Consider the following 23,264-nt stretch of genomic DNA (forward strand, 5'->3'; position numbering starts at 1 on the left):
GGAGTCCCTGTCACACAAAAAAATTGTCACTAGATTTTCTATCCTAAATAAAAGTCTTTTCCCCAGCTGACCAGATAAACGAAGACCAAAATTATCTTTGTATAAAATATACCCCTCTTCTCTCATTTGTAACCACATACCTTTGGAGGTCCAGAGTTAGTCCTGTATGACTCCAATTCAGTCATAGACTTCCTCTAGGGCTTTTTAAGATTGAGACAGGAACAGATGAACAGGCAGAAGCAGAAAATAGATTTCTAATTTCTGGTGTACTGTCCCCTGTGGAAACCTGGTAGTGAGAAAACGGACAGAAGGATCTGACACTCCTATGGAGAACAAAGCCCAAAAGACATGAAATGAGGCAGAGAACTGGGGAGCTGAGGATGGAGAAAGCACAGGGGTGAAGGAAGGAGAGAGAGAGTGTGTGTGTGTGTAGTGTGCATTATGTGCATTATGTTTAATTATCTATTTATCAAACCCATAGAGGGTACTTAGAGGGATGCTAAAAGGTTGGAACCTTTCTTGCCTATCATTTCTTCGGTAAAAACGTAACATCAGCATGCCCTTCCCTTCCTTCTTACCCCATACTTCAGAGAAGGCTCCAACCTAGTCCCAGGGCAGAGATCCATTAGAAAGGGAAACCCCAAGGAGCTGGGGCAGGGTTGAACCTAAGACTTTTCTGGAACTCCACCCCTTGCAGGCCATAGACTCTGAGTCAGAGAACATACTGCAAAGCAAGGAAGTCCTGGAGACCCACAACATACAGGAATTCCAAACTATCAGCATCCTCCTGAAGAAAATGAAAGAACTGAGTTGTTTGACCATACATGACCTGGAGAACTTCATAAAGGGTCACTCACCCATGTCCAAAGTGGAAGAACAACTGCGTGCTGGAAAAATCAGGTTTCTTCTCCTGGAACCCGAGAAGGCACTTTACAAGGGCATCACTTGTAGGATAGTGGAGTCGAAGGGCCCTTCACAGCGTCCTCCTAGGAAATCCCATGGCTCCCGTCCGTCAAAGGCAGCCTAAGGCTCATTGTACTTTTAAGAATTTGAGGAGCACCCAGGCACAACCTCTTATGTTTAGTACAGCGTGGGGCTTTTGGGGAGTTGGTGACAGGCTCCATTTGTTCCAGCACATAAAAATTAACACGCTCTCTTTGGACAGGCTCCATTTGTTCCAGCACACAAAAATTAACATGCTCTCTTTGGACAAGATTCAAAGTTAATCACAATTTGAATCTGGCAGGCAATACTAGAGTTAGCACAGTGGATAGAGGTGACAGGATGGAGTCAGGAAGACCTGAGTTCAAATCCAGATTCAGACACTTACTAGCTATGTGAACCTGAGCAAGTCAATTGACCCTGTTTGCCTCAGTTTCCTCATCTGTAAAATGAGCTGGATAGTCTGCCATGAAAACGTCAAATATGAATACACAATTGGACACAACTGAGAGAAATAATGAACATCTTAATGAATATCATCAGTCATTAATGTTTGGGAGTTTACTGAAGGTTGAATTGAGTGACATTTCTAATTTGTCCTTGTCTATTCCATTGATCTACTTTACTACTAAAAGATTTTAATGACTTGTTTTATATGTTAACCTATAATTATATAACTCTCATATATATAACTGAAGAACAACAGCAACAAAAGTGTGATTTAACTTCTCGACCTGTTTTCTAATCTATAAACTGTCTTAAAAAGGCCACCTCCATCACAGGAGTGTAGTAAGGATCAAATGAGATATTTGAAAGGAACCTGGCAAACTCTAAGGAACTATAGAAAAGCAAGTTACCAGTATTCCTTAGTTGGTGAGTCATTTCTCACTCTTTGCGTTTAGAGAGTTTAGCCATCACCAACCAATGAACATCTGCTCGGTTTGTACTTTTTTACTACCTACAAAAAGAGCTATTTTGGTGTCTGGGTGTTTAGTTTTATTTTTTTTTTTAACATTGATCAACTTGGTATATACCAAACATTGGAATCTACAAATCAAACAATATCCAACATTAAATAAATTCCCAAACATTAACAGCCTATGATATTAAGATGTTCATTACTTCTCTCAGTTGTGTCCAATACTATGATCGCATTTGGGATTTTCTTGGTAGAATCTCCAGTTCATTTTATCAACAAGGAAACTAAGGCAAACAGGGTTAATTGACATGCCCAGGATCACAGAGCTAGTAAAATGGTGGGCATTTCACCATATTACTTTCTTAAATTCAAATTGCTTTCTAGAGTTAGGAATTCACTTTCCAACATTTAATTATTCTCATCTTTTGTCATTTGTGAATTTTCTGGGTGTGACGCAAACCCTCAGAGTCATTTTGATTAATGATTTGGGGAATTCTTTCATATGACTGTGAACAGCTTGCAATTCTTAAGAAATATCTTTTCATATCCTTTGACTACGTCTACTAAAAATGACCATACCATATGGGTAATATGTATATGTATGTGTATATGTAAGTATATGTGTCCAGTATGTATATTTAGTTAGATAAAATCTATTTTCTTCCACAACCATTTTTCCTCTTAAAGGCATTATCTATTTTGCAAAAGTTTTCCAATTTCATGGAATTAAGATTTAATTTTTACAATTCTCTATTCCTTGTTTTTTTGATAAAGATCATGTTGTTTGCTGTTATATAAATGCTAACAATTATTGCATTAAAGCATTCATTCCCTAACAGCTCTGAAAAGTAAAAGCTGTATTGTTTTAATGAGATCATCTTTAATATTAGATCATGTGTTTATTTTGCATTTATTGTGGAATGTGGTATACCAGAACACTTTCTAGTTTTCCCAGAAATTTTTTCTTCATTTTTGCAAGGCAATGCAGTTAAGTAATTTGCCCAAGATCCCCCAGCTAAGTATTAAGTATCCAAGGCTGCATTTGAACTCAGATCCTTCTGCCTCCAGCCCCAGTGCTTTATCTACTGTACTACCTAGACACCCCCAGAAATTCTTATCATAAAGGAGTTCTTTTCTAGGCCATTAATGTTTAGGAGTTTGGCGAATGCTATATTGAGCAGCATCATTTCTAATTCTTCCATGTCCAATCTGTTCCAATGATCTACTCCTTTGTAAAAAAATTTTTATTTATGTAAGGCAATGGGATTAAGTGACTGAATTTGAACTCGGGTCCTCCTGACTTCAGGGCCAGTATTCTATCCACTTCGCCACCTAGCTGCCCCCACTGATCTACTTCTAACTCCTACTAAATGGTTCTGATGACTTTTGCTTATTTATTATGAATAATTATATAACTATTATATATAGCTATAGTTTGAGTTCTAGAAATACTGCTCCTTTTCCATTATTTTTTCCCTTTCTCCATCATTTCCCTAGATGAATTTTGTTATTTTTACCTGGCTCTTGTAAAGTATCCCTAAGACAGAGCAATAAATCTGTAAATTAACTCCAGTGGCATTTTCATTTTATTACCATGACAATGACTTACAGTGAACACTGACTATTCTCCAATGCTTTAAGATGTTCATGACTTCTTTTGGAAATAATTTTTAACATATTATATAAAAATACCAAGTATGTGGTTTTTTTTTAGGTTTTTGCAAGGCAAACGGGGTTAAGTGGCTTGCCCAAGACCACACAGCTAGGTAATTATTAAGTGTCTGAGACCAGATTTGAACCTAGGTACTCCTGACTCCAAGGCCGGTGCTTTATCCACTGCACCACCTAGCCGCCCCCCAAGTATGTTTTGATAGACTGACTTCCTAAATACTTTCCACATTTTGTAATTGTTTGAATTTTAAGGATGAGATGTTTGTCCTTTATTTTCAAAGACTAAGACATCAGGGAGGTGATTTCATGACAAGCACATGAATTGGATTTGAGTGAGGAGATGCTGAAACTAAGTCACCAATCTCACTTTCTCCTCCAGAACCATCTAGGTCTGGTGGCCAGATATAGGTCAGGATGACTGAAGATGGCCCTGGATGCAAGGCAATCAGGGTTAAGTGACTTGCCCAAGGTCACACAGCAAGTGTGAGGTCGAATTCAAACTCCTGTCCTCCTGACTCCAAGGCCAGTGTCTATCTAATGTGCCACTGAACTCAAAGACGTTGTGAGTCCTCCCACATCAGTCCTCCTGCATCAGATCTGTTTTGAACTACCTCCAAAGCTGCTTCTCTATCTACTACAGAAGACTTACTGCCCATCTGTGAATGGTCTGTTAAAAAAAGAAAAACAAGTTCTGTGAAGACTGCTTCTAACTTTTGTCAAATTTTTACCTTTTGTCTCTTTACTTTGAGCTCCAGTATCTTTAACCAGGTCCCCCTTAGGTCACATACGTGGTACACTGATGCATAAGCTAAAACAAAGACTCAACCCTCCACTTGGGTTCCTTTGTCCCTATTCCTCTCAGGCCCTGAAATTAAGGTTCTTTATGCACTATATCCAGGCTTTCATCTGACCAGTCCCTGAACAGTCAAGCTCTCTGCTCTCAGCTAGGCCCCTGCTCTGTGGGCTTATAACATCAGTGAAGATACTACTATTAGTAGGGGTTTTTTGGATATTGCTACTATTAAAAAAGCTGAATTTTCAATGTGCTTAGCTATACTGCCAGTATTTGAGAAGAGTGTCTTGCTAACAAAAAAAAATTAAATTGTCTTAATTAAAATTTTAGATGCCTCTGGTACTTTGTCTTTTCATTAGAATCATCTTGTCAGAAGAATTTGAAGACACAAATAAAAGAGTTGGACAAGTTAGGAAGCAAAATCTTTATTTTTAAAAAAAATCCACATTTATTAAAAACTGCAAGTTCCTAATCAGATAATATAAAGTATTTTAAATTAATCATTTGAAAGTATATACACTATCTGTATAAGTAAACACTTGAAACTGTACAGATTTAAACAAATATTCATTTAGCAAATGTCGGATCACTACTATCCAGCACTTTGACAGGTGTTTTGAGTATTTCAGAAAAGAAAAATTCAAAACACAAGAATGAATCCTGCTAAACATTTTGACCCTCACTTAGGAAATACATACTCTTCTGTACAAGTAATTAAATCAGTCATAGTACTATACAGCAATCATGCCCTCATTTCTCTTGGGAAAAGGCTATTCAAAAAGACCAAATATACATATATCATACAAAATGGATATTTTACAGTCTTATGTTCTTAAACATATATTTATAACAATGAGTGGAAGAATAACTACATCTTCCCTCTTAGCTCACTTCACAGAATAAGCCTGAGCTCCTCTCTCGCCCTTTCCTACAAGTCAGTTAATCAAGCAAACTCTACAACAAATGTAAATTGACTTGAAAAACAGATGCCCCACTCCACCTAATGGACATCAGATTGTAACATCTCTATATAGAACACTGTGCCAAGTCACTGGATAAAGAGGCACAGTCACTACCTGCACATCAGGGTCTTCATCTCGGAGCCTGCTCAGAGCTTCACTTCTGGACGAATGCTTGACTAGCCCCACCCCCTCAAATAAGCCACGTCTGCTATACAACTTTGGCTGCAACCCCAGACTAAATTACCAGCTAAGCTTTGTATGAAATCAAAGATGTGCATCATTTCTTTTATGATCCCTGATATACAATGGTGAGCTTTAAAGTGTTTTGTCATCCATCTCCATCTTCCTTATCTCCTTTACCAAGATTTATTCCACTGAAAGAAAGCTGTGGATTCCAGTCATGTGACTGCAGAGACCATGAAAGCATTCTCTCTTCAAGGGAGTGCTCAACTGAAGTCAGGGAACCAAGATGGGTGGCCTCAGTCCTCCCCTGGAAGAGCCTTCCCAAGCCCAAGACACTTTCATTGGTCCTTGCCACTCACGAACTCGCAGTTGGACCAAGCAGATGTTTCTCAGAGATACCTCATGCCCACTGTGAGCCGGGCAGCTCCAGCTTTCTCTCCTGTCAGCTCTCCACTAAAACAATCCAAGGAGCAAGGGAAGAATCCCAGGGCCTGGTGGCAGGATCTGCTTCTTGAAACTACTTTACAACAAACATAGAAAGATAACTCCCTGAATTCTAAAGAAAGCAAACTATGCTCCCAGAATATCCCATCTTTGCTACAAAGTGGTGTCAGAAACAAAACATTACCAGTGTTATGAAAAGCATTTCCAGGAGCTTGTTCAACAGCCACTAACACTTTAGACAACCACACTTCTAGAAGCTGTCTAATGAACTTCCTCGAGACTTTTCTTCACTACTCCTAACTAATAACCTACTTTCATTGCACATATTTTCTGCAGGAATCATTTCACTGCATGTCCACAGATTAACTTCTAATACTTATCTTACAGCCATTTTAATAACATTAGGCAGTGATCTATGTTTACAAGTCAATCTTTGGCATTTTTGGTACTTTTTCACCTTTGCTTGGATTTCATTCTGTAATCAGTGCTGCTGAGAAGCATAGAAGACTTTCAAGTCATCTGTGGGCCCGGAGGGACCTCCCTACAAACCCTCCCAATGTTCTGCAGGCTGTGTGGGTGACTCCTTAGCCCACTCCGGCCTGGCATACCTTCTATATCTGTTTTCAGCAGTCCAAGGGACTTGGTTATTTGGACACTGAGAGCAACAAGTTCACCTGAAAAGCAAAGGGAGAGGGCACATGAGCTGCTATAATCATGGTGATTCTTTACCATACAAAAAGAAGAAGAAAGCCTTGTTGAGGAATGCTCCACAACAGCCCTGACATGTCTTCTAAAGCAGCAGTGATCTGGGATACTACGGGGAGATATCCAGCATGGAGACATGATTACTGGCTCAAGGAGCTTCAGGAGAGGTACAGAGAAAACAAATATATATAGACATAAATGACAGAATCCAAAGATACAGAACCAATTATCTTACTTTATAGAATAAATGGGTTCTTGAAAAACTAGATACAACTAAATTCTACAAATGTACTAATTTTTTAAAAATACTTTCCATAAATAATCCTATAAAAGCAAAGAATTCTTTCGTTGTTACTCAGTTGTTGCAGTCATGTCTGACTTCATGACCTCAATTGAGAGTTTTCTTAGCAAAGATACTAGTCATTTCTTTCTCCAGCTCATTTTACAGATAAGAAAATTGAAGTAACCTGAGTTAAGTGGCTTGCCCAAGGTTATCCAGTTGGTAAGGGTCTGAGGTGACATTTGAACTTCAGACCCAACATCCCCAATCTACTGCACCACTTAACTGCCCAAAAGAATTCTTTACTCACACCCTTACAGATTAATATATTCGTTCTGAATTTTTGCTTAAAATAAGGCACAGATGTTCATCTATGTTCATAATTAGGAATATGGAAAATGAGAAAGACTATAGGAAAGTCAGCTTAAGAAGACTGTAGATCAGGGGAAACTAACAATTCCAAATGAAAGAAGAAAAGCTCAGACAGATCAGGGAGACACTGAATAAATGCTAGTTGCTATTGTTTTCAAATGACCCCAACCCACCCAACTTCCTTTCTTTCTTCAACTACTATAGCACTTGCTGGCTATACAATTATTTGGCATTTAATATATTTTGCCTGGTAGTTTTTTCTTGGCTTTATTTCATGTATGGCATCAGTGGATATAGTGTTAGATCTGGAATGAGGAAGATCTAAATTTGAATCCAGGTTCCTTTAGATACTTATTAGCGGCATAATCCTAGGCAAGTCACATCGTCTCTGTCTGCTTTAGTTTTCTCTGGGAATTATAATAAAGCACCTATACCAGGCCTGTTGTGAGGATTAAATAAAATTTGTAAAATACTTTGTGAAACTTAAAGTGCTATAAAATGCTGATTATTATTATTATTATGTTGCTAATGTTACTAATTACATTGCAAACTCTCTCTTCAAAAGTACTTAGTATCATGTTTGTATGTAATAATGCTCTCAAAAAACATTCTGAATAAGGCTACGAAAAAGAAAGGCAAGAGTCAAACTGGGAGAGAAACCCTGAAGACCAAGTATTTGAAATACAGAGGTAGAATAATAGATCAAGATACACACTCCTCTCTCTCTCTCTCTCTCTCTCTCTTTCTCTCTCTCTCTCTCTCTCTCTCTCTCTCCCTCCCTCCCTCCCTCCCTCCCTCCCTGTCTCTCTCCTCTCGTAGCTACTAGAATTTACAAAATGAGAAGAGAAAATTTCTGCATCTACTCTGAGTCCTAAAGTAATTAGTTTGCTTTTAGTCTAATCATTCTGAAATCTGAGACTTTTGGCATCCATGATTCAAGATAGCTTGTTCAGCTCCTTGGCTCTCGCTAGTTGGCATTTCCAAAGACAGATGGGATTTCATCCAGAACACAGTTGTCACTTTAAATGGCTCCCTCACCCCACTTAAAACTTACAGCAATCTCACATAGCCAAAGACAATTCAAAATTGAATTCTCATCAGACTAGAGGAGAATATGGCCAAAGATATATATAAATGAACTCAAAAAAAAGTGAAAAAAATCTACAAAACTTACCTGTTCCATGGAAGGGCAAGCTATGATCTGGATATCTTCACTGTTAAATTCTTCTTTTAACAAGGCATGGAGCTTCTGGAATACTTGCTGAATGTTATTCTTAGAAAGAAGAAAATATATTAAATGAGGCACTGAAAAAAACTGAGCAATTGTCTTAAATATGAAGCAATTAGAACATTAAGTCTTAATGAAATTTGCCATAACATGTAGGAATAATAATCTTTCTTTCACAGGATCATTACCAAAGATGTGTAATGTATACTCAACATTTCAGGTAATGTGTTAGCACAAGCCTAGACAAGCTTGTCAGGTTATGTTTATAGCAAAAACTTAATTATGGCAAGCCCTGAACTCTCAGAGTATGTTGCAGAGTTCAGTAGCAATTTCTTACATGAAGTGTTATAAAATCCCCAAATGTATAAAAGGTATTTTGAAAATTAAACAAATTCTTAAAGAAAGATGTGTCTTACACAGGACTAGGAGAATTAAATTCTAATTCTTTACTGACATATAATCCTTCTGTGATCACATCAAACAATCTGATGATGTTACTCATCAATACAATAGTGAGTTGACTCCTATAATATGTGGTTTAACATTAGGCCACATCAATGCTTTTGTTTAATTTTTTAAAAAAAATTATTTCCATTTTCAAAATCAACCAATAAGTACTTATAGATGAGGTAGAGTTTGCAAAGGATGTGGTCAAAAAATTAGGTAATGCTGTCAGATAGACACTGGTCATACAAGAATCATAGCCTTTGAGTAATCAACTTTACTAAGATACCAGATATATGAACATTTTAAAGTCATTTAAAGTATAAAAATGATCTATGTTGAAATCAAATACTAAGAAACTGGGCAATAATCATAAACAAGGCAATACTTACCCTAACAGGCTTAAACAGGATAAATTCTGTATCTTTATTGGATAAGTACAGAGACATGCTTCTCAATGTCAATGGCAGCTTTGTTTTTATTGTCTTGTAGGTACTTGACACTAGGTCATTGACTTTGACTAGGAAGAAGTTAACTTTCAGTTACTGACACAAAGAAAAAGAATGGGAACATAAGCATTTCAATTCAAAAGGAAAAATTTCCAAAAGAGGGGTCTTGCAATGGCTTAGCTCTATTTCCCCTTGCCTATTTGATCTTGCAATTTTCAATCAAAAGTCTCAGTTTACTCTAAACTAAACTTTAATAAAAGAAATAAAAAGCAAAATAAGAACAAATGTGGCAAAATTTCTGGCTAACCAGAAAGGTGACACAGAACAAAATTACCTTCTTTACAAGTTCAATACAGCTTAATTATTCTGTTCTGCTTTGTTAAACTATGGATTGGAGAGTATGCCTTTAGCCTCATTGGGGTTAAGATTTTAACCCTTATTGGATTATGTTTATAATTTTTCAAAAACTTTTTTAAAAGTCCCAAAAGCAATCATCATCATCATCATCATCATCGCCATCATCATCGTCATCGTCATCCTAAGTTGACTAAGACTGTTTGCAAAGAATTCTCAGAGCTTGTATACCCAACAATTCTCTAACTAGATTAAACTCCATTTTGATAATATGGTCAGAACATTTTTCATTAAAGCCAAGGTGTACTATGCTAGTACTGCTATATCCAAATGAAATTTCCTTACTTAAAAATATGTAAACTTGCTAAAATGAAAAGAGATATAGTTGAGTTTTAACAATGATAATCACAGCTACTGAATTAGTCACAATGGATTTTTATACCAACTAAGATTCACCACTAGGATTCTACTCTAAGGAAAAATCACTTCAGTAGTGAAAAAAAAGAATTTTGTCACAATCACTTCAGTAGTGAAAAAAAAGAATTTTGTCACAGAAAAAAGAACATTATTTCAATAACACTTAAAGCCCTTAGGCAAAGCTACAAAAATACGGCTATTTACCAGTTACTAATTTATTTTAAGGAAAAAAAATGTTTACTGTACCTATGTTACATGTACTTCCATATAATTCAGCTCACAAAACAAAGTTTAATATCCCCAAATCAGTCCTATATACAACTAAAAACCATGGCTAAAAGTAGCAATTAATCCAAAAATTGTTAGACCTACTTCAGGGCAATGCTGAATTATGTCTAAATAGAATGGGTTCTGGTTTAACACTGTAGACACGAATGCCTTAGAACCCCTAGGAAAAGAAATCTGTTATTTCTAAACTTCTGGTCAGTAACCTAACTAAATGACCAAGGACTCTTGATTCTGAGAGGGTTTTTGGTATTTTTTAAAAATTTTTGACCTACAAGCTACACCAGTTTTTCAACCCTGAATGCCAACTAAAATATTTTTTTTTAATTACAAACAACAGAATTTACATATACATCTTCACTGGAGTAAGAAAAAGTCCTGTATATCCTGACAAAAAGTTCTAGAATCCAGGAAAAAGCAATCAATCTAGACTCTTTTTTGGCTTCTTGTTAAGCCACTTTCCATACTGTTCAACTTTTCATGATCTCATTTGGTGTTTTCTTGGCAAAGATACTGGAGTATTTTGCCCTTTCCCTCTCCAGCTCATTTTACAGGTGAAGAAACTGAAGCAAACAGGGTTAAATGAGCTGCCCAGGTTCATACAACTATTAAATGTCTAATGAATCTTCCTGACTCTGGGCCCAGTGTTTTATCCACTGCACAGTTCCTGTTGGCATCATCACTTAATTTGCCCCCCCCTTTAAAATAATGTAGAAAATTTGCTTCAGTCAAAGATATCACCTGTTTCAATAATGCTAAGCTAATCATGGGGCTCAAAGCTCCAAAGTCAGAGAAAGGTCCTTATGGCTCCGATTCCTTTGCTCCATGCATATTGTAAAAGCATATCTGACGTGTAAGTCACCCTTTGGACATGGACAATCAACTCTGATGCTTACATAAAGTAGTTTCCAAACTTCTGAGGATAAAAATTTGTAGCTAACCATGTAAACTTAAAAAAAAAAAAACCCACTTTTATAACTTACTCTAACATAGTTGACTTACTTTTTATTTCATACATTTAAAAATAGCAGCCCGAACTGCTACAAGGGTCCATGACACAAGAACCTCCTTAGCTAGTGGATGAGGAAATTAAACGGAAAGCATCCTCAAAAGTCTGAGCCATTGTTAAGACACCTTATATACTATAAAATTAATGGAAGCCAGTTTATTTACGTTTGTTTCTAGCAAATGACAGGAGCCTCATTTCTATTGCCACAATTCCTACATGAGTTCCAGAATGGGAATGTTCCTTTCCTTCTCTATAGTCCCTGGGTCAACCACCCAGTCAAGTTACTAAATAGAGTTGTTCTTAGAAGACACTGAAAACAATCTGTTCTCACTAGAGAGAGTAGGGATAAATGGATTGTTCCTTAGAATGATAAGCAGTATCTATCTGAAACCATCCACAAGCATTATATGCAATGGGGATTAAAAGCTAGAGGCATTCCCAGTAAGATCAGGGGTGAAACAAGGATGCCTGTTAATACCACTACTATTCAATATTGTATCAGAAATGTTAGCTTCAGCAATAAGAGAAGAAAAAGAAATAGAAGGAATTAGAATTGGGAAGGAAGAAACAAAACTCTCATTCTTTGCAGATGACATGATGGTGTGTACCTAGAAAATCCTAAAAAAACTACCAGAAACAATTAGCAACTTTAAGCAAAGTCACAGGATATAAAATAAACCCACATAAATCCTCAGCATTTCTATATATGACTAGCAAGATACAGCAGCAAGAGCTAGAAAGAAAAATCCCATTCAAAGAAACTTCAGACAATATAAAATACTTGTGAATCTACCTACCAAGGCAGACTCAGAAATTCTATGGAAACAACTACAAAACACTTTTCACACAAATAAAATCAGATTTTAAAAAATGGGCAAAATCAATTGCTCATGGATAGGTTGAGTTAATAAAATAAAAATGACAACTCTACCAAAACTAAACTACTTGCTTAGTGCCCTACCAAGCAAAATTCCAAAAAGTTACTTTAATGAGTTAGAAAAAATTGTAAGTAAATTCATATGGAGAAATAAAAAGTCAAGAATTTAATGAAAAAAAGTATGAAAGAAGGTGGCTTAGCCCTACCAGATCTAAAATTATATTATAAAGCATCAGTCATCAAAACTGTCTGGTATTGGCTAAGGAAACAGAGTGGAAGAATAGACCAGGTACAAAAGAGATAGCAGGAAATGATTACAATAATCTGCTGTCTGCTGTTTGATAAAGTCAAAGAGTCCAGCTGCTGGGATTAAAAACTCTCTGATAAAAATGGTTTGGAAAATTGGAAGTTAATATGGCAGAAACTTAGATTAGACCAACATCTCACACCCTATATACCAAGATAAGATCAAAATGGGTGCAGGATTTAGACATAAAAGACAATATTATAAGCAAACTAGGAGATTAAGAAATAGATTACCTGTCAGATCTATGGAAAGGGAAGCATTTTAAGACCAAGGAAGAGATGGAGAACATCATTAAAAATAAATCAGATAATTTTGATTATGTTAAATTAAAAAGCTTTTGCACAAACAAAACTACTGTAACCAAGATCAAAAGAAATGTAGTAAATTGGGAAACAATTTTTACAACTAATATTTCTAACAAAGGGCTCATTTCTAAAATAAATAGAGAACTGAGTCAAATTTATTTAAAAAACAAGCCATCCCCCAATTGACAAATAGTCAAAGGATATGCAAAGGCAATTTACAGATGAGAAAATCAAAGCTATCCATAGTCATCTGAAAAACTGCTCTAAATCATTACTGATTAGAGAAATGCAAATTAAAGCATCTCTGAGGTACCACCTCACACCTCTCAGACTGGCCAATATGACCAGAGAGGATAATGATCATTGCTGGAAGAGCTGTGGGAAATCTGGGACACTAACACACTGTTGGTGGAGCTGTGAACTCATCCAACCTTTCTGAAGAGCAATTTTGGAGTTACACCAAAAGTGCAATAGAAATGCATACCCTTTGATCGAGCAATACCAGTACTGGGTCTATATTCTGAAGAGATCATGAAAAAGGGTAAAAAACATCACTTGTATAAAAATATTCTTGACATCCCTGTTTGTGGTGGCAAAGAATTGGAAATTGAGTGAATGTACATCAACTGGAGAATGGCTGAACAAATTGCAGTATATGTACATTATGGAACACTACTGCTCTATTAGAAACCAGGAGAGATGGGAATTCAAAGAAGCCTGGAAGGATTTGTATGAACTGTGGCTGAGTAAGATGAGCAGAATCAGAAAAACACTGTACTGTAATAGCAACATGGGGGTGATGATCAATCTTAACAGACTTGCTCATTTCATCAGTGCAACAATCAGTGGCAATTTTAGGATATCTGCAATGGAGAATACCATCTGTATCCAAAGAAAGAATTGTAGAATTTAAACAAAGACCAATGACTATTACCTTTAATTTTTTAAAAAGGTATCTTATTAAGTAATTTCGCTATCTCTTATATTTTATTTTTTTCCTTTAAGGATATTTCTCTCTCAACACATTCAATTTTGATCAATGCATAGCATGGAAACAATGTAAAGACTATCAGATTGCCTTCTGTGAGGGGGGGGGAGGAAAGCCAGATTAGAGGGAAAACTGTAAAATTCAAAAAAAACAATAAAAAGAAAAAAGAAAATAATTTGTTCTCAAAAGACATCAATGGGACAAAATCAACAGAAGTCAAAACCAGGTTAAAACGTGTAGGATTTTAATCACAGAAATGGGGCAAGTCAGCACCACACATGACTTAGTATTTAAAAACACTTTGAAGATCATACTTTCATACTTCACAAATGAAAAACAATGATTCAGAGAGCTTAAATGCCCAACATCACACAGTGGCAAATGGTAGAGCAGGATTCAAACCCAAGTCCTTTGACTCCAAATGTAACTCACAATGGGGCAGCTAGGTGATACAGGGGATAAAGTACCGCCTGGAGTCAGGAAGATGAGTTCAAATCCAGCTTCAGACATTTTATTAGCTGTATAATCATGGCAAGTCACTTAATCTCAATTTGCATCAGTTCCTCATCTGTAAAATAGGGGCTTATTGGAGAAGGAAATAGTAAACCACTCTAGTATCTTTGCCAAAAAAAACCCCATGGACAAAAGTCCACAGTCACAGAGTTGGACATGATTCAGTAACAATGATTAGCTCAATATAAGACTACCTACTATAGGTCTTAGATACTTTCAAACTCTTAATATTATATATCATCCAAAATACTTCATATATGAAATTAACCCTACTCCTAAATTGGTGGCAATGCAATTAGGTACCTATAGCAACAAGCAACTGTAAACACACAAAATTTTCTTCTTTTATTCTGTAACCAAAACTAATCAATAAAAATAGCTACAAAAAAATCAACAGTTGGTACCTATCCATCCTCCTGTAAATGAATCATACAAGCCTAAAAATTTATTCTCCTGCCTCTGGGTAGAACAATTATAATTTCCTCTCTAACTCATTCTTAATACCACTGCCAAAATAATAATCATCCTTAAAATTTTCGTTCCTCATTGCCTATCAAATAGTCTAGAATCCTTAATTTGACATTTCAGCACCTTAAAAAAATATGTTGAAATTACCTCTCTTGCCTTATCATTCTTTATTCTTCTTCACTATCTCTATTCTCCAAATCAATCTATCTGTCATTTTCTAAATGTAGCCCTTTTCCTTCCTCTAAATTCTTTGCTCATACTTGTTCTCTAGACTTGGGATGGATTGTTTTCTCAGTCATCTCCAGTAAGTGAAATGCTACCTGTCCAGTAACAGTTAAGCTCAAATATCTCCCAGATGAATACAAGCATTCCCTTTCCTTCAATTGTCGTGGCATTTAATTTGTACATCTCTTACAACATTCACATTCTATGTTCCATTAAATGTATTACTTCACATATCTATGAAGTCCCCTTTATTTCTACCTACTATTACAGTAATAGTAGCAAGGTAAAAGGAGCAGAGGGTACTAAGAATAAGGATTAATTTAGCTGTTATTACTCTCTATTTGAGACTCAACCACTGACCAATGAATTGAGAGAAATAATGATAGATAATACTTATATAATGCCTTAAGGCTGGCAGAGAACTTTACAATAAAGTATTTCATCAGATCCTCTCAACAACCCTGGGAGGTAAATGCTATTATTATTCTGATTTTACAGATAAGGAAACAGACAGAAAGAGATAAAAGTGAGTTGCTCAGGTTCACACAGCTAATTAAGTGTCTGAGACTGGATTGGAATTCAGGTCTTTCAGACTACAGGCTTAGCACTCAATCTACTGAGCTACCTCAATGTCTCCATGATTAGAGGAACTAAAACATAGTCATCTTAACAGTCTTACTATAAAAGAAATCAAAGGACAGAAGGGAATTATAGTTAAATGGAAGAATGATAAATATAAAGAAACTGGCAACAGTGGTTCCTTTGTCTAAAGGCAACAACTTTTCATGATATATTTAGTCATAATAATAGCTAGCATATATATGCAAATGTGTATATATGTCACTTTACATATCTTTTGACATCTGATCATTTGACACTAAAACACTCAGAAGTATTTGCAAAAAGTCTACTACAAAAATAGCTGCAGTTTATGGGCCAACATCTGTTGTAGGCTACGAAAAAGAGAAATCTTATGAAGAAATTCATAGAGAAAATCTATGAATAAGTCCATAAGACTTTAAAAGTTAAAATCAATGAATGCTTTGATTAGTTATTTCAGGATAAAGATAATCTGAGAATAAGGAAAGTTAGTGGAAAATATTTCAAAATATTATTTAGAAGAAAAGAGAAAAGGCTAAAGACCTGTGGGCTACCTAGTAGTGTCACACCTATACACTTAAAATAGTCTTTCAATCAATCATGAAGAATTCCTTAAACTCTTACTATGTTCCAGACACTATACTAAGCACTAAGTATACAAAGAGAAGACAAAAGTCAACCTTAGAGGAGAAGGTTTTCGAAGCTGGGTTGGAGGTATGTCAGAGGTGTGCTGGGACAGGCTTTCCCACAGAAGATGGTGTTTGAGCTGAATCTTGAAGGAGGGAAAGCATTTGAGGCCAGGGGATAAAAAGTATGGATGTCAAATGGCAACATTATGTATAAAGACAAGTGGAAGGAAGCTGGTATAACTCAGCCCCAGACTGAAAGGAGGTGAATGAGGTCTAAAAAACCTGAAATGATAGGAAAGAGTCAGACTATAAAAGCCTGAATGCCAAAAAGAGTAGTTTGAAATCCTGGAGGCTAAAGTTAGCCACTAGATTTGATTAAGAAAGAAAAGGACATGGTCAGGCCTGTCCTTTAGGAAAATCAACTTAATATATATATGTGGAGGATAGACTGGAGTGAAGAAAATTGGAAGAAACTGGGCATGGTAAACAACAACAACAAAAAGGGCTATATTTCAAAAGATAGGGAACTACTCATTCTTAGATCAATTAAACTCAACTGTTAAAGAGAAAAACTAAAATTATCAAAAAGAACAAAATTGAGGAAAAGATGTAACACTATCAGAAAAGTTCTAAGTTGATCTAAATGAGCTGTTGACAATTGAAAATGAGAAAGAATTAAACAGTAACTAACAGTAACAGTAAACACTGTAACAAAATATAAACTATGTACATTAATTGTGATAAGGAGTCCAAGAGAGATTGGAAACTCCTTCAGATATCAAGCACTCATTTCCATAGTCATTTCCTAAGCTGGGACAGAAAGCATCCAAGGGCAATAACAGTTTAAAATAGACACATGATGGTAAAACCTTAAAGAGAAAAGAGGAAATTTGTGAGCAGAATCAACTCATAAAACATGAAGGGAAAGGAACTTTTTAAAAAGTTGGCAAAACATCCATCTAAAAGATCACCCCAAGGACATTGGAAAGGGAAGGGAGCTAGAAATAAGAGAAATGGTAATGATCAGCAGATAATTAAAAAAAATTTTTTTTCTCATTAATAAAAGCAGTGGGGGCGGCTAGGTGGCACAATAGATAAAGCACCGGCCCTGGAGTCAGGAGTACCTGGGTTCAAATCCGGTCTCAGACACTTAATAATTACCTAGTTGTGTGGCCTTGGGCAAGACACTTAACCCCATTTGCCTTGCAAAAAAAAAAACTAAAAAACAAAAGCAGTGGAAGGATTCTATGGAGCCTGGAACCACACTTCTGGAGATGATTCCTGATGAAGCGGAAATGATACTAAGGAAGCAAAGACAGAAAAGTCAGATAGGGCTACTTTACTTAGATAGTCTTAAAGGATTAAGTCTAAAGATAATTAAAAAGTGCATTATGCCAAAGACACAGGGGAAAAAAAATCTCAGACCTTACTATTACACCCTAAAAATCTAACAAGAAATATCAATATCTATTAATCCATGTGCCTTTCCTATCTACAGAAAAATTTTATTAAAATAATCTGCAGATGCATTCTTGATGTAAAACTCAAATAGGAACAGACAAGCTATCCCCAACAATGCTCTATAAAAGACCAAATATTTATAGTTACAAAATTCACTGAAGAGTACAAGAAATACAAGATCAAATCTTGCCTAGAGTTTGACTCTAAAAAAGCATTTGATTCAGAAGAGTAAACTATCACCTTAAAGGTTCTTCATCAATGAGACGTCTCCCAGGTATAGGTCAAAAATTTGTCAGATTCCTTGAAAGATGTAAATAGATTTGCTTGATGCCCTGTTGATCCTGTTTGTAAATTACATGGTATTTAGAATAGCAAACCCTATAACTCCTCAGAGATTCATAAATGAAATCCATCATCATTCAAGAAAAGAATGTAACTATTCACACAGGATAAAACAAGTGGATAAAGTCTAGATTATGCTATGAGGCTGGATGAACAACACACAGTTTGTCCATCAGCATAAAAAACTTGGACAGACAGCAAATGGTATAATTAAGTTGGGTTTGGAATTGAACTGATAAAGGACCACAGGATGAGTTGTCTTGTTTGGAAATTGTAGAGTTCTTTTTTAATAAAGAAAATAAATGATTCCAAGTTTCTTTCCAAAATAAAGGCCCATCTTTTTAACACAAATATTCTTACAGTAAGGTTTTATGGCTGAATCACAGCATGCTGGTCAACTAAGAAATGAAACTGGGGATCTCCCAAAAGAAATAGAGGAGAAGGCCAGAGTGGGCAGTAATGGGTACAACAGTTTACAAACAGGGTTTTACACAGGAGAAATGGAGAAATGGATACATGAGCTATGTAAGATTAGGAAAGCAGGTGGTCATGTAGCAAGAGCAAACGATAAGTGCCAGACAGCCCAAGTGCTTCACTGATACTCATGCTGTGCCAAGCTAATGAGAGACGACAGGCTCCCTGGCAAGCAGAGTGTACTTCTTGTAGCAAATCTCCAGGAAGAGAAAAGGGGGGTGAGGAACATAGATGGACTATGATCCGCATTCCTGGAAAGAGTACCTAAACTGAGGACCTCCCACTTCCACTGAAGTATGTCTTCTTACCAACCTATCCCCACATAAGAGCATGTGTTCTTTGAAGGCAGAGTTCCTATCTTCTTCACTTTGACCACTCCTGTGACTAATATAGTGCCTTGAACATAACATAGACTCAATGAATGATTTTGGGGATTGACATCCTGGAAGAGGAGCTATTTGCAATGCTGAAGAATTACTACAAAAGTCCATGACCTAACAAGTAGAGAAGGCCTTGAAAATTAAAGGTGGTTTAGCATTCAAATACTGCAAGAGAAAGAAACAAGGGATTATAAACACTTTAAGGAGGTCAAAGACAGTGTCCAGTTTCCCAAAATAGAAAACGAGGTACTGATATTGTGTGTGAATCTTGTGATTTATTGTTGTTCTCTCCTTTCAACAAAAAAGAAACTCTATTCCTTCCTTTAAGAGCTGGAGGAGGAGTCAAGACTTCTATTTCAAACTCTTCAGTAGATTAACTTTGCAAGACTAGAGATGCAGACCATGCTATAACAGTGTACCTCCCCTTCTTGCTGCTCCCCAATCACAGTTAGTTTAGCCACCACAGTTCCAAAGATTATGTCCATAATGCTTCCTCCCAAACCCACAATTCATTTTAATTACCCCTCCTCCTCTACAGGTTCATTTTTGGGGCCATTACACCAGATCCTTTGGAACTATACTCAAAATCCTCTAAAAGTTTAAATGTTTTAACCAACAGATCTAGATTCTTTTTTCCCTGCATGGTTTGGTCTAGGGGGCACTGTCTTTCCAACTCTAAAAATTCTGTGATATCTCCTGAAGATTTCAAATCCCTTGTAACCACCTCTGTTGGTAGCCATTTACCCTCTGACTCTTCACAACTCACAGGGGAAAAAGGAGATCCTCAGTGTACTTTCTAAAACGTCTTCTACTACCATCCCTCTTCAAAACATTCCCTCTTTTGAAGTACATTCAATTCATGCCATCCTCTCCCTAAGCTTTTTTTCCCCTATCATCTACCAAGTTCCATAGAAGATTCCCAACTTTCTCAATGGCTTTAATTAAAGGTTCAGTTTCCTGCTTTACTCCACTCCCCATCCAACACATTCAAGTCCTTCCAATACTGCTAATGATAATCTCTTTAAAAATCCAATTACCTGATCCTTATTTATTCTACTTCAACATCTCTCCTACTTGTTTCCTCTCTTCTCTACAGCTACCACCCATAAAACAGAGAGTCCCTTAGCAATCTTCACAAAACTACTCTCTAGCTCCTTTTATCTATCTTTAATACTAATGCCAAAATCATCTTCATTACATGGACAGCTCATATCAAACATGTACAATTTATTTTTCAATGCTTCTCTACTGTCTATCAAGTACTGTCAGAGTTTCCTGGCTTGGCATACAAGTCCTCCCATAATCTCACTTCACTCTGATTCTATGGTTTAGAAGAATTTGATCATTCTTCCCCTTCCCCTTTGAATATACACCCTACCATATCTGGGCTTCAGCTCATCCTATTTTCCACATCTAAAATTCACCTCCTCATCTCCAGTTAATGAATTTCTACATCTAAAAAAATGTTAATTCAAAAAAAAAGCCCATTTCAATGCAACTCCACTTGAGTATCTTTCTTTATACTTTACCAAAGACAACTTTTCACTTTGGGGCCCAAAACAGCATTTTGGTATGTAACTAGGCAGTCTATTTTATCTGGCTGACCAAAGTTACCTATGCTCATTTCTTTTATGTTATCATTAATGTTTATTTCAAGGCAATGGGATTAAATGAGTTACCCAAAGTCATACAGCTAAGTATCAAATGTTTGAAGCTGAATTTGAACTCAGGTTCTCCTGACTCCAGGGCCGGGGATCTATCCACTGTACTACCTAGCTGCCCCCCACCCCGCCCATGTTCATTTCTGATCCTTCCAAAAGCTCCCTGAACTTAGGGTCTATCATCTGCTCTGCACATGATGTTCTTAATGGTTGCTGAAATCGATGGATTTCAATGGCATAAAAAAAAAATAAGAACTCAATATGCTTTCATGTTATTTGTACTGTCCAAAGAATGGCACCTCACGGGTTGAGAACTAACACTGGGCATTTTCTGATTTATTCATGATAATTACTTGCATTTGTACAGTGTGTTTTTGTTAAAAAAAAAACACTTCCCTTACAACAACTCTAAGAGGTGACTAATATCAGAAATATTATATACCCAACTTAGATCAAGAAGGAAAAGTTGGGGCAGCTAGGTGGTGCACTTAACCCCATTTGCCTTTCAAAAAAAACAAAAAACAAAAAATTTTTAAAAAAAAGAAGGAAAAGTTATTTGTCAAAGGTCTTGATTCCAAGTCCATGGCACCTCTCAATCAATGTATTTTAAAACTAGAAAAAAAGTGGCAGAGATGCTTTTTTATAAAAGGTTAAAAACTATCCAGTCTTACATCAAATGCTGGAAATGTGATAAATGTTCTCTATCTGAAGTATGCAATTCAACAGGAAATAGCTTTAAAGGAATTCTTTAAAAAAAAACACTAAAAAGTGATCAAAAGTACGTCAAATATTTAAAATACTCCTAAAACAATGCAACAATGTTTAGTAGGATCTACTTTTTAAAAAAAATGTAATTGGGGAAGCTAGGTGACGCAGTGGATAAAGCATCGGCCCTGGAGTCAGAAGTACCAAGGTTCAAATCCAGTCTCAGACACTTAATAATTACCTAGCTGTGTGGCCTTGGGCAAGCCACTTAACCCCATTTGCCTTGCAAAAACCTTAAAAAAAAAAAGAATGTAATTGTTTTTATTAAAAATCCCAATGGGTTATGTAAATTGATGGTTTTTAGATACAATAGTTAAATGAATTAGAATCATCCTGTCCAACAGAGTATAACAAAAAAGTTTTTTGCTCAAACTACTTTTCATTTTTATTTTATATTTTAGAGGAAAATTTTCATTCCTTATTCTTTGGGAAGTTTGTTGAAATTAAAGAACTTTTCTCAAATAACCTGCAATGGAGGAAACGGAATTATTTCACATAGTAGTATCTTAGAAGAAGGCAGGAAAACTACATGCATAGAATAAGTACTGCTATATAAATGCAAATTAATCCACAGACTCAAAAGAAAATCCAAGAGTAAAATCTAAATACCTGGTTGTGCCCAGGGCTGCTGAGAAAGAGTGTACTTGGGACCTCCCTGATTGGCCATTGTTTTTAATGCTGAAACCTAGTGAAGGAGACAAAAAAAAGAAGCAAGTTTTATTTCACTGACAACCAATTAAACCAATATTGTACTCAAAGGATAGATAACACAAGACAACACCATTAAAATATAACAAGAAGCAAATATGCAGTTCTAAAAAAATATCTCCTTTTCTATTCCTTTAGAGCTAATAAATCCTTAACAAAACTTCTTTTGTGATTTTTTGGGGGAAGAAGTTTTTTAGTAAGTCATTAGAAGGTGTTATTTTAATCATCAGAATGCCAAAGTCTTGAAGGAATTTATCTGAAATGGTATTACTCTCATAAACTGAGTAAAAGACTAAATGCAATCAAAAAGAGTCATAAAAAGGGCAACAAACTTAAGTAAAGAGGAGAGCCAGCATGTTCTGTCAAGCTGTCATTATCCACTGTCATTAGGAAAGCTTCACCCCAAGAAGCAAGAAAGCAGTGAAGATGCTTTGAAGGCTTCCAGGTTATATTTTTCTTCCTGCACATGGAAGCAATTTCCCCTGGAAGCCACGAGACACTTAAGCAGTCCAACAAAAAGGATCTCTGATTAGGCCCAGCCAGAGGTATAAATTAGATAAGCAAGAACATGTGTGAAAACTTTTATCAGGGTAAACCAATATATGCTGACAAGCAAAACTTTTCTTTAATGGCACAGAAAAAGTAAGCAAAGAAAATATGTTTAGCTACTGAGGAAGCATTATCCTTAACAACAAATTACATATAAACTTCAGAAAACTGGCAAAAATAAAGCTTTATCTGAACTGCCATATGCCTGAGAATCACTGCCATGATCCAAAGTGTCAACTAAAAAGCTTATAAATATCAATTCTAAAGGAACAGTTGTGGAAATAGATGGGTCTTCATTTGTAGTTTTTACCTATCAGCTGCTTCTTCTATTTGATTATAACTTCCCTGAGGGAAGACTGCATTTATAGCTCAAATGATTTTAACAAGAATTTTTACTAGGAAAATATTTTTATAAAAAAAATGTCATCAATTCATATTGTATTCATTCAGAATCTGTCATATGGAACATGGTGAAATTCACTTAGGAAAAAAAGCTAGGGGCAGCTAGGTGGCGCAGTGGATAGAGCACTGGCCCTGGAGTCGGGAGTACCTGAG

At 36.1% G+C, this 23,264-nt stretch overlaps 2 protein-coding genes across 6 annotated transcripts in view; one reads left to right on the plus strand and one right to left on the minus strand.

The window, feature by feature from the left end:
- The window catches only part of ERICH6B (glutamate rich 6B), a 110,503-nt gene extending 107,919 nt beyond the window's left edge, over window positions 1-2,584 (plus strand). For all 3 annotated transcript variants that reach the window (XM_074191695.1, XM_074191696.1, XM_074191697.1), the window contains one exon: window positions 698-2,584. In XM_074191695.1, the coding sequence (XP_074047796.1) occupies window positions 698-1,027 (330 nt within the window). In that variant the 3' untranslated portion in view covers window positions 1,028-2,584. The remainder of the gene's footprint in view (window positions 1-697) is intronic.
- Window positions 2,585-4,734: 2,150 nt separating this feature from the next.
- COG3 (component of oligomeric golgi complex 3) overlaps window positions 4,735-23,264 on the minus strand; it is a 71,989-nt gene continuing 53,459 nt past the window's right edge. Inside the window, exons 20-23 of one of the 3 annotated variants that reach the window (XM_074191694.1) lie at window positions 22,062-22,137; window positions 9,336-9,463; window positions 8,446-8,544; window positions 4,735-6,588 (exon numbers count right to left, since the gene is read on the minus strand). In XM_074191694.1, coding sequence (XP_074047795.1) covers window positions 6,559-6,588; window positions 8,446-8,544; window positions 9,336-9,463; window positions 22,062-22,137 — 333 coding nt within the window. In that variant the 3' untranslated portion in view covers window positions 4,735-6,558. The other 2 variants (XM_074191693.1, XM_074191691.1) reach the window with 2 other exon arrangements.

The sequence above is a fragment of the Macrotis lagotis genome, chromosome 6 (assembly GCF_037893015.1).
Source record: "Macrotis lagotis isolate mMagLag1 chromosome 6, bilby.v1.9.chrom.fasta, whole genome shotgun sequence".
Taxonomy (NCBI): domain Eukaryota; kingdom Metazoa; phylum Chordata; class Mammalia; order Peramelemorphia; family Peramelidae; genus Macrotis; species Macrotis lagotis.